This window comes from Oryctolagus cuniculus, chromosome X (genome assembly GCF_964237555.1).
Source record: "Oryctolagus cuniculus chromosome X, mOryCun1.1, whole genome shotgun sequence".
Taxonomy (NCBI): Eukaryota; Metazoa; Chordata; class Mammalia; order Lagomorpha; family Leporidae; genus Oryctolagus; species Oryctolagus cuniculus.
In genome coordinates, this window is record NC_091453.1 from 65,705,892 (window position 1) to 65,717,934 (window position 12,043).

At 38.1% G+C, this 12,043-nt stretch overlaps 1 protein-coding gene across 1 annotated transcript in view; it reads right to left on the minus strand.

The window, feature by feature from the left end:
- LOC103351953 (uncharacterized) overlaps positions 1–12,043 on the minus strand; it is an 80,376-nt gene that overhangs the window by 58,162 nt on the left and 10,171 nt on the right. Inside the window, exon 4 of the mRNA XM_017350023.3 lies at positions 10,432–10,531. Within this exon, the coding sequence (XP_017205512.1) occupies positions 10,432–10,531 (100 nt within the window). The remainder of the gene's footprint in view (positions 1–10,431; positions 10,532–12,043) is intronic.

The window sequence follows — 12,043 nt, forward strand, 5'->3', positions numbered from 1 at the left end:
AAAAAATATTTGCAAACTATGCAACAGATAAAGGATTAATAACCAGAATCTACAAAGAGATCAAGAAACTCCACAAAAACAAAACAAACAACCCACTTAAGAGATGGGCCAAGGACCTCAATAGACATTTTTCAAAAGAGGAAATCCAAATGGCCAACAGGCACATGAAAAAAGGTTCAGGATCACTAGCAATCAGGGAAATGCAAATCAAAACCACAATGAGGTTTCACCTCACCCTGCTTAGAATGGCTCACATACAGAAATCTACCAGCAACAGATGCTAGCAAGGATGTGGGGAAAAAGGGACATAACCCACTGTTGGTGGGAATGCAAACTGGTTAAGCCATTGTGGAAGTCAGTCTGGAGATTCCTCAGAAACCTGAATATAACCCTACCATACAACCCAGCCATCCCACTCCTTGGAATTACCCAAAGGAAATTAAATTGGCAAATAAAAGTGCTGTCTGCACCTTAATGTTTCTTGCAGCTCAATTCACAATAGCTAAGACCTGGAATCAACCTAAATACCCATCAACAAGCCGGCGCCCTGGCTAAATAGGCTAATCCTCCACCTTGCGGGCCGGCACACTGGATTATAGTCCCGGTCAGGGCGCTGGATTCTGTCCTGGTTGCCCCTCTTCCAGGCCAGCTCTCTGCTATGGCCCGGGAGTGCAGTGGAGGATGGCCCAAGTGCTTGGGCCCTGCACCCCATGGGAGACCAGGAGAAGCACCTGGCTCCTGCCTTCGGATCAGCACGGTGCGCCGGCTGCAGCGTGCCGGCCGTGGCGGCCATTGGAGGGTGAACCAACAGCAAAGGAAGACCTTTCTCTCTGTCTCTCTCTCTCACTGTCCACTCTGTCTGTCAAAAAAAAAAAAATACCCATCAACAGTAGACTGGATAAAGAAATCATGGGACATGTACTCTATAGAATACTGTACAGCAGTGAAAAAGAATGAAATCCAGTCATTTGCAACAAGATGGAGGAATCTGGAAAACATCATGCTGAGTGAAATAAGCCAGTCCAAAACAGACAAATATCATATATTCTTCCTGATCGGTGACAACTAACTGAGCACCAAAAAGGAAACCTGTTGAAGTGAAATGGCCACTATGAGAAACAGTGACTTGATCAGCCCTTGTCCTGACTGTTGATGTACAACTTAATACTTTATCCCTTTTAGTATTTTTTTTGTTCTACTAAATACTATTGGTTGAATTCTGTTATTAACACACAATTATTCTTAGGTGTTGAAATTTAACTGAAAAGTGATCTCTGTTAAATATAAGAGTGGGAATGAGAGAGGGAGGAGATGTACAGTTCGGCACATGCTCAAACTGACTTGCCCCAAACTACAGAGTTAGAAACGTGCCAGAGGATTCCAATTCAATCCCATCAAGGTGGCATCTTCCAATGCCATCTCACTAGTCCAAGTGATCAGTTTCAGTTCATAATTGATCATAATGATAGGTCTAAGAGTCAAAGGGATAACATAAACAAGACTAGTGTCTGCTAATACTAACTCATAGAATTAAAAAGGAGAGAATGATCCAACATGGGAAACGGGATACACAGCAGATTCATAGAATGGCAGATGTCCTAAACAGCACTCTGGCCTTAGAATCAGCACTTAAGGCATTCGGATCTGGCTGAAGAGCCCATGAGAGTATTTTAGGCATGGGAAGCCAAGACACTCTGGCAACAAAAAAGAGGACCTATATGAAAGATCTCTGCAAGTGAGATCGCAGTGGAAAGAATGGGCCATCAAAGAAGGAGGTACCTTTCTCTGAAGGGAGGAGAGAACTTCCACTTTGACTATGACCTCATCTAAATAAGATCGGAGTTGGCAAACTCAAAAGCCTTCCATAGCCTTTGCAATTCATGACAAGAACCTAGGGACATTACTGACGCCATAAACAAGGGTGTCAATTTGTTATGTCAACATCAGGAGTCACTGTGCACTTACTCCTCATGTAGGATCTCTGTCCTTAATGTGTTGTTCAATGTGAATTAATGCTATCACTAATACTCAAGCAGTATTTTACACTTTAAGTTTCTGTGTGGGTGCAAACTGTTGAAATCTTTACTTAGTATATACTAAATTGATCTTCTGTATATAAAGATAATTTAAAATGAATCTTGATGGGAATGGAATGGGAGAGGGAGTGGGAGATTTGAGGGTTGTGGGTGGGAGGGAAGTTATGGGGGGAAGCCATTGTAATTCATAAGCTGTACTTTGGAAATTTATATTTATTAAATAAAAGTTTAAAAAAAGATCACAGGAAGTTCAAAGTAAAAAAAAAAAAAAAACCAGATCCCTGGCAGTCAAAACTATGATATACAGAAATCAAAAGGAATTCAGTTCCTCTTGTTTACCAGGAGTTGGGACAAATCTGTGCCTGGTTTCTCTGATCTCCATCTGTTCCTTACATGGGGGAACAGCTGATCCCAGAGTTATGTGTGCTCTTTGTAGAACGCAAATCTCTTTCTTCCGCAAGCCCAACGTTCACATACTCACCACCATTTTCTGCCTTGTAATTATCAGGACTATCTCACAGACTTTATCTCTGTTTATTTCATTCTGTTCCTAAAGAAGTCCAGAAATTCCAAGTCTTGACTGCTTCTGACAAATTCCATACATCCCTCTTTTTATTACGTTTCCCACCCTTTCCTACTGAAAGTCTCCCACAGTGCTTACCAAAAATTAGTCAACTAGCAAAGTTATTCGGATCTGACTAAAAATCCCATGATAGCATTTTAGACATGGAAAGCCAAGGCACTCTGGCAAAAAATGACCGAATTGAAATATCTCTGTGAGTGAGATGCCAGCAGAAAGAAGGGGCCATCAAAGAAGGAGGTACCTGAAGGGAGGAGAGAACTTCCACTTTGACTATGGCCTTGTCTAAATATGATCAGAGTTGGTGAACTCAAGAGGTTTCCATAGCCTTGGCAGCTCATGACAAGCGCCTCGGGTGTCAATTGTTTAATCAACCACAGGAGTCACTGTGCACTTACTCCCCATGTAGGACCTCTGTCCTTAATCTGTTGTACATTGTGAATTAATGCTATAACTAGTACTCAAACAGTACTTTATACTTTGTGTTTCTGTGTGGGTGCAAATTGTTAAAATCTTTACTTAATATATACTAAATTGATCTTCTGTATATAAAGATAACTGAAAATGAATCTTGATGTGAATGGGATGGGAGAGGGAGTGGGAGATGGGATGGTTTAGGTGGGAAGGAGGATATGGGGGAAAAAAAGCCACTATAATCCAAAAGTTGTACTTTGGAAATTTATATTTATTAAATAAAAGTTTAAAAAAAGAAGCATAGCCAAACAAAAGGGATTATATCAAACTAAGACGCTTCTGCACAACAAAGGAAGCCATCAGTAGATTGAAATGACAACCAAAATAATAAGTGAAAATATTTGAAAACTACTCATCAAAGTAGTAATAACTACAATATTTAAGAAACTAAAAAAAACCTCAACAACAAAAAACAACCAATCCAGATAAGAAATGGGCAAAGAATTTAAGTAGATATTTCTCCAAACGAAGACATTCAAATTGTCAACAAATACGTGAAAATACGTTCAAAATCACTAGCCATCTGGGAAATGCAAATCTAAACAACAAGATATCACCTCACCTCTATTAGAATGCTGTTATCAAAAAGTCAAAAAACAGATTCCAGCCCAGGGGTAGAAAAAAAAAAAAAAAAAAGGAAACACTTAGACAATGTTGGTGGGAATGTAAATTAGTATAGCTATTATGGAGAACAGTATGGAAATCCTCAAAAAAAACTAAAAACAGATCTACCTTATCAGCCAGCTATTCCACCTCTGGGTATATACTGAAAAAAATGCAATCAGTGTATGAAAGAAATACCCACATTCCCATGTTCATTGCAGCACTATTCAAAATAGCCAAGATGTGGAGTCAACTAGGTATCTATCAATGAATCAATGGATGTGGTATATTATTCGGTCATAAAATATTCTGACATTTTCAGCAAAATGGATAGACTAGATATCATTATGCTGAATGAAATAAGTCAGACACATAAAAACAAATAATACTTATTTTCTCTCAAATACGGAAGCTTTAAGAAGTTGATCTGATAGAGAAGGCATTGTAATGCAGTGGGTCAAACCACCATCTACAACGTCAGCATTCCATATAGTGCCAGTTCAAGTCCCAGATCCTCTGCTTTCTACCCAGGTCCCTGTTAATGCACCTGGGAAGGTAGTGGAGGATGGCCCCAGTGCTTGGGCCCCTGCAACCCATATGAGAAACTTGGATGGAGTTCCTGGCTCCTGACTTCGGCTTGGTCCAGTCCTGGCTATTGTGGGTGTTTGGAGAGTGAATCAGTGGATGGAAGATCTTTGTCTGTCTGTCTACGTGTAAGTGGCTTTCAAGTAAATAAATTATAGAAAAAAAAAAACAAGAAAAATTTTATCTGAATTTAGACTAGTGATTAGTGGATGGGGATGTGAAGAGGGAGAAAGAGGGAGGTTAGATAACGGGTATGAAAACACAGTGAGTTAAAAGTAACGTGGGTCAGTTGTAGTGCTTCAAAACACAATGGGGTAACTACTTCACATTAATATTTTATATACTGTATGAGGAACTACAAGAAAGGAGCATGTAGGCTCTAAACATAAAGAAATGATAAGGAAAGAGAACAGCTAATTTTTATGCCATATATGTGTTGAAATAGTTCACTGTGCTTTACACCAGTGCATAAAAATGCTTTCAATCATCTTTTAAAGAAACTAAACTAATATTTTCCAGATCTCACTATTGTTCTAAAGAAGGCAGAGATAGGATCTAGTGTTGTGGTACAGTGTGTTAGTGACACCTGAGTGCCTGTTCAAGTCCCAGCTGCTCCACTTCCCATCCAGCTTCCTGCTAATGTGTCTTGGAAAGCAGTGGAGATTACCCAAGTGTTTGGGCCCCTACATCTGCGTGGGAGGCCCAGATGGAGTTCCTGGCTCCTGCCTTGAGCCTGGCTCAGACCTAGCTGTTGAGGCCATTTGGAGAGCGAGCCAGCAGATGGAAAATCTCTCTCCCCCTCTCTCTGTAACTATGCCTTTCAAATAAATAATAAATCTTATTTAAAGAAAAGATGGAAAAGATAAAATGTTGTAGAATAATATTGCATTTTCAGTTACAAAACTTGCCTTAGTCTTGATAGAAAATTTAATCGCTTTTTAAAAGCAAAACATTTATTGGATTGTCGAGCATTCATAGTAAAATATTAATTCTATTTTATCAATTTCTGCAAACTTCACATATCTAGTTGTCTTTATTTAAAAATATTTATTTTTTATTTGAGAGGCAGAGTTACAGAGAGAGAGGGAGAGACAGGGGGAGAGACACAGAGAGAGATCTTCCATCCACCGGTTCATTCCCCAAATGGCTGCAACAGCCAGGGCTAGGCCAGGCAGAAGCCAGGATCCAGGAGCTTCATCCGGGGCTCCCACGTGGGTGCAGGGGCACAAGCACTTGGGCTATCTGTCGCTGCTTTTCCCAGGCCATTAGCAGTGAGCTGGATCAGAAGTGGAGCAGGTGGGATATGAACTGGTGCCATTATAGATGGCAGTGTGTCAGATGGCAGCTTTACCTGGTATGACACAATGCCGGCCCTTCTGTGTTATCTTTTTTTTTAAAAAGACTTATTTACTTATTTGAAAGGCAGAGTTACAGAGAGAGAGAAAAATCTTGTATCTGCTAATTCACTCTCCAAATGGTTGCAAGAGCCAGGGCTGGGCCAATCTGAAGCCAGGAGCCTGGAACTCTATCCAGGTTTCCTACATGGGTGGCAGGGGCCTAAGCACTTCAGCCATCCTCCACTGCGCTCCCAGGTACATTAACAAGGAGCTAGATTGAAAGTGGAACAAAAATGTCCTACATGAAGGATCTCTGTGAGTGAGACCCCAGTGGAAAGAAGGAGCCATCAAAGAAGGATATACTTTTCTCTGAAGGGAGGAGAGAACTTCCACTTTGCTTATGGCCCTGTCTAAATAGTGATGGAGTTTGTGGACTCAAAAGGCTTCCATAGCCTTGGCAGCTCATGGCAAGAACCTGATCTCTGATGTCATAGATAAGAGTGTTAATTGTTAAACCAACAACAGGAGGCACTGTGCACTTACTCCCCATGTAGGACCTCTGTCCTTAATGAGTTGTACTATGAGAATTAACTGTAAAATTTGTTTTCAAACAGTACTTTATACTGTGTGTGTGTGTGTGTGTGTGTGTGTATGGGTGGGTGGGTGCAAACTGTCAAAATCGTTACTTAATATAGAGTTGATCTTCTGTATATAAAATTAATTAAAAATGAATCTTAATGAAGAATGGGATGGGAGAGGGAGTAGGAGATGGGACAAGAGTGGTGATGGGAGGTCAGGTATAGGGGCAAGAACCACTATATTCTTAAAGCCGTAGCTATGAACACTGTATTCATTAAATAAAAACTTCTTAAAAAAAGAAAAAAAAAAGAAAGTGGAACATCCAAGATTTGAACCAGCACCCATATGGGTGGTTTAACCCACAGAACCACAATGTCAGCCCCTATCTGACTGTCATAAAAATGCATTTCATGAGTTAAAATGACATGGCAGGACTTCAATTATGTAACTATTCCTAAATATGTGACTAATCATTTATAGGGTAGATCTGATGTATGTATAAAATGACATTGCATATTGAAAATACTGCAGTGGGTGACAGCATTGTGGCACATAATTAAACCTCTGCCTGTGATGCCAGCATCCCATATGAGTGCCAGTTCGAATCCCAGTTGCTCCACTTCTGATCCAACACCCTGCTATTGTGCCTGAGAAAGCAGCTGAAGATGGCCCAAGTGCATGGTCCCCATCAGTGGAATTCCAGGCTCCAGGCTCCTGGCTTCAGCCTCTTGCAGGGACTTGGGGAGTGAACCAATAGATTGAAGATCTCTCTCTCTTTTTCTCTCTATCTCTCTCTTCTTTTTTTCTCTCTGTAACTCTGTCTTTCAAAAAAAACAATAAATCTTTTAAAAATTCAGAAAATGTCACTGTGGTTTGGAGAGTCTCACATTTTGCACAGTGCTATTTGTGGTGGGGTGCTTAATAATATTTAATGATTTGAAGATGATATTAACAATGTGTAATGAGAAATTAGCTAAGTTGTGATAGCATTTTCAGATATATAGACTACTTCAATTAATTAGATATTATTTTCTTTTTTTATAAATTATTTTTTTGACAGGCAGAGTGGACAGTGAGAGAGAGAGACAGAGAGAAAGGTCTTCCTTTGCCGTTGGTTCACCCTCCAATGGCCGCCGCGGCCGGCGCACCACGCTGATCCGATGGCAGGAGCCAGGTACTTATCCTGGTCTCCCATGCGGGTGCAGGGCCCAAGGACTTGGGCCATCCTCCACTGCACTCCCTGGCCACAGCAGAGAGCTGGCCTGGAAGAGGGGCAACTGGGACAGAATCCGGCGCCCCGACCGGGACTAGAATCTGGTGTGCCAGCACCGCAAGGCGGAGGATTAGCCTAGTGAGCCGCGGCACCGGCCCAGATATTATTTTCAATCATTATCTAAGAAGAATGATTTCCTGGATTTAGTAAATGGATAATTTAAAACATGGTTCATCATCCTTTCCTATTTTCAATTTACTCTATTTGAAATTATAATAAAGCCTGTAATTTGGTAAGCTTTGAATTATCACTGACAAATATAGAAAATGTGATTGTTAATCAAAATATTCTTTGTGGGACTGGTGTTGTGGCAAAGCAGGTCAAGCCACCACTTGTAATGTCTGCTTACCATATGGGAGTGCCAGTTCAATTCCTTGCTGCTCTGCTTCCAATCTAGCTCACTGTTAACATACATGGGAAGGCAGTATAAGTTGGCCCAAGTACTTGGACCCCTGCCACCCACATGGAAGACCCCGATGGAGTTCCAGGCTCCTGGCTTTGACCTGGCCCATACCCAGCAATTGCAGGCATTTGGGAAGTGAACCAAGACACGAATGATCTCTGTTTCTCTGTCACTTCCTCTCTATCACCCTGCTTTTCAAATAAATAAATTGTAAAAAAAAATTCTTCCTGATTTTCATTGAGCATATTTACATATATATTGTTCCTATTATATGAGTTAATCTTTTTTATTCTCTTGAATTCATACCATTATTTATGTCTATGCATTTCAAAATATGCCCATTACCTGGGTCTCTAACAAATGTAAGTTTGTCCACCCTGATTTAGCTGATGTGTATTTTCAACAAGTGTAGGTAATTTAAACATGTTACATCCTGTGGAAGTGGCTCACCCATGTAAGCTTGGCTGTAAAGGCAGATAAATTGTTGTAAAGTATTTATGAACAGAACAACAACCAAAAATAACCAACAAAGGCAATGGTGAATTCTTCTCACTGGTCTAAACTATGCAGCCAATTTCCTGCCAAAGATTCATGGAATATATTGGGGTTTCTAATTGTTCAACCTTGAAAGCTGTAAGCTACTTTTTTCTAAATGTAATAGTGGGGTATAAGTGAGGTGAAGAAGAAGTAATAAATATGTAGTTTTATCTCCACCCACTCAAATGCAATCATTAAGTCAATTAGAAAAGATTATTGTTGACAATTCAAGAATAAACTCAAGATCTTCTTATTACTTCCTGGTTCTGTAGATGTGTGAACTAACTGAATAAAATATACTGATGAATATGCATGAAAAGTCTTATTTAATTTGGTGGAAACTTGATCTGAACTTTAGCTTACAAGAAGTCATTACTTGTCAAAGTCAACATTTTAAATGTACATTCAGAACACAGTGCATGTCCACACCTTCCTAAACAATTTAACTCTAATTGAAAAGTTTCCTAGTTCTCTATTATCCTGTTAACCTTCAATCCACTTTGCCTTTTTTATTCCCCAGACTTTGGGAAATAATCTGAAAGAGAAGAGTACAGATTATGAGAAACATAGAAGTTTTCTTGTGACTTCTCCAGTCAAGGAAAGTTTAGGAAATGTAAAAAGTGTGGAAAAAAAAGTTTCCACATAAGAAGTATTCAGATAGATACAACGAGGAATACAGCAGGCACTTAAGACATAGAAAGGCTAAGATGGAGAGGGAGTAACATTGATTGAACATAGCCTAAATGATAGGCATTGTATTTGGCTTTCCTCATTAATTTTATCCACAATTAGAGCTTTAATAGAATTAGGTTAAAAAAGATAATGAGATAAGAAGTTCAACTCGGAGGTTTGAAAAATAGGTTGGGGGGAGGAGGGCAGAAGCAATCAGGTGAGCAAAAATAAGTGAATACTTAGAAAAGGAAAGGTGACTCCTTGCTTGATTCTCTAATTTTTAGAATTTATATACAAGATGATTGGTCACTTCAAAGGAAAAAAGGCAAACAAAGCCATTTGGCAGTCTTAGAATTCATCCTTTTAAAGACACCAATAATACTCATAGTAGGACATTCACCCAGAGTACTTTGACTTTCTTTTTCAAAATATGCCATATATTATAAAAAAAATCCTTAATACTGTAATTTAAGTCTAAAATTTAATTGTTTTGACTTCAAGTAGAAAGTTTCTGATCACTGTCCTTTATTCATCAATCCTTTATCTTAATCTTTTTCAGTGTTTAACTGCCTTAATGTTATTAAGATGCTTCCATATCAGAAACATGTGGAATTATGTGAGGTTGGAGTTCTTTAATCTCAATGTAGGTCTTACTTCCTTAAAATAGAAATACCAAAATTAGGCATACTCTAGAATCGAATAAATCATAACAAAAGATGCTTTTGTGATATCTTATTTGTGATTTGTTTCATTTAAAGCAATAAAATCATTGCTACTGCTTCTGATACTTTTGGTCTAATATGACACCTAGATTCCTTTTGTTTACTAGTCACGGCTGCTCCTAAAGTGCAGTGAATTCAACAAATCTCCACAAGTCTTTTGTTCAGAAGATTTGTGCTACTGTGAACAGATCAGATGGGATTTTCACAATATGTATGTGTATAAGTATACACACACACACACACACACACACACATAGTCACATGGCTCAACTCCTTGTCCTCTTAGCCATTTTCTCACCCTCTTTCAGGGATTTCCTTTCCCCTTTGATATATGGTATTTGTTTTAACTTGATTTTGCCTGGAATCAAATGCTGGGGAGGAGAGTTAGAGAGCACTCCTGCTGTAATTGCCCGGGTGTTATTGCCCCAGCTCTGGCCTGTTCTTTACTGATATATAACCTGTCATTAACCATACTATAGTTGTGCAATTTGATCTTTTGATAACACTTCATTTTATTGTTTCTGACTACTTCCTTAATCTCTCAAGGCTGTTTTTGTTTCTCCAAGGCATTTTTCTCTTTGATATCTTCAGTAAACTTAGTTTATTTGACAAATGAGTTTTAGTGTTTACCTGGGCTCGATCAAGTTGAGGAGGACTCAGTTCAGTATCAAAAGCATATGCAGAATTATGCTGAGGTCGAAGTCTGAAGGAACTCGGCTGTTCTCTAGCACTTTAAAGACACACACACACACATAAGCATACAAATACAGTTAGAATAGAACATTTGCTTAATTGGTTATAAATCACATTTTGATAAACTCTTTTTTGAACAATACAGAGTGTTCTCATTTTATGACTGTACCCAGAGAAAAGCAATAATATGGTTACTATGTTGAATGATTTCCAAGTTCAAGATACTTTACTTAAAATTATCTGACTTTATTCAACATTTTATTATAAAAACATTCAAGCATGTACCAAAATTGAAAGAACTTTACAGTGAATGCCCATGTCTCTACTACCACAATTCTACTATTAACACTTTTATATACTTGCTTTAATTAATTCATCTTTTTGGATACAATTGAAATTGGTGACATAGTATAGTTTACCAACAAAATTACATTATCTTATTTGAATATTTAGAAAATCTTGTAGGTAAGTGTGAGTATTTTAAACTCCATTTTGTAGATGAGAACACTGAGGCTGAAATATTTTAAGTAAATCCCCTGAAGTTACATAGTAAGTGATTTAAGGAGCCAGATATTTGAGTCCCACTCCATGGCTCATAAGTTTTTACTATACTAAGCAATCTTCAAATTCCCAGAGCATATTCAGTGTCCCTTTATCATACACAATTCAGAGAATGGCAGAAAGTTGAAAAGAGCTCAAACTAAACCAGATTTTAACTGGAAGAAAATAAGACACTTCACTCCTTTTCAGAAAGCCTAAAAATCGTGGTTAGAAACATTGCACTACTACTGTCCTGATTTATAATCATATTTTCTGCTTACCTTTGATTCTCAATGCAATATTCTACTAATTAATTCATTTTAATCCCACACAATGAGAGAATGGGCTATGTATTACTCCCTCTCTATTTATAAAGGAGAAAACAGGGGCTAAGTGATACACTAGCAAAAAAAAATTGTAATATAAATCTAAAGTCCTAGAAAACTTTGGAGTAGGAAAGCTAGGGAGAATATTTGAAAAGTGACTTGTTTATAGGTATAATTTCCAATCATAATGATTTTTTTAACATCTCTATGGTTTTTGAATCTGTGTCAAGTGGTGATATGAAATTCTCCACATTAATTTCAATTTATAAAAATAAGGTTGATCAACTCTTTATACACATACACATATATATCACATGGTATTCTAAAGAACACAGAATGACAGCACAAAAATGGATTCAAATTTTTAAATGACAAAACTATTGGAGACTTTATATCACTCCTTCCAGAAACAACTATACAAAGCTGTTCAATTTGTTGATTTTATTAAAATTTGTAGATCTGCTATTCAGAATATGAGGTTCACAGTACCAGCTACCACTATTTTCAAGTAATATTTTTCAACTATACTCATAATGCATAAAGAGTAACAGTATCATAGATACTAATTCAATTAACTGATATAAAACTGATGTTGTTTTACTCTACTGGTATTTATCCCTTATAACTCTATCATTCAGGGGCAGTACAAAATATAAACTGTATAGTTAGTTTGCTTTTAAACG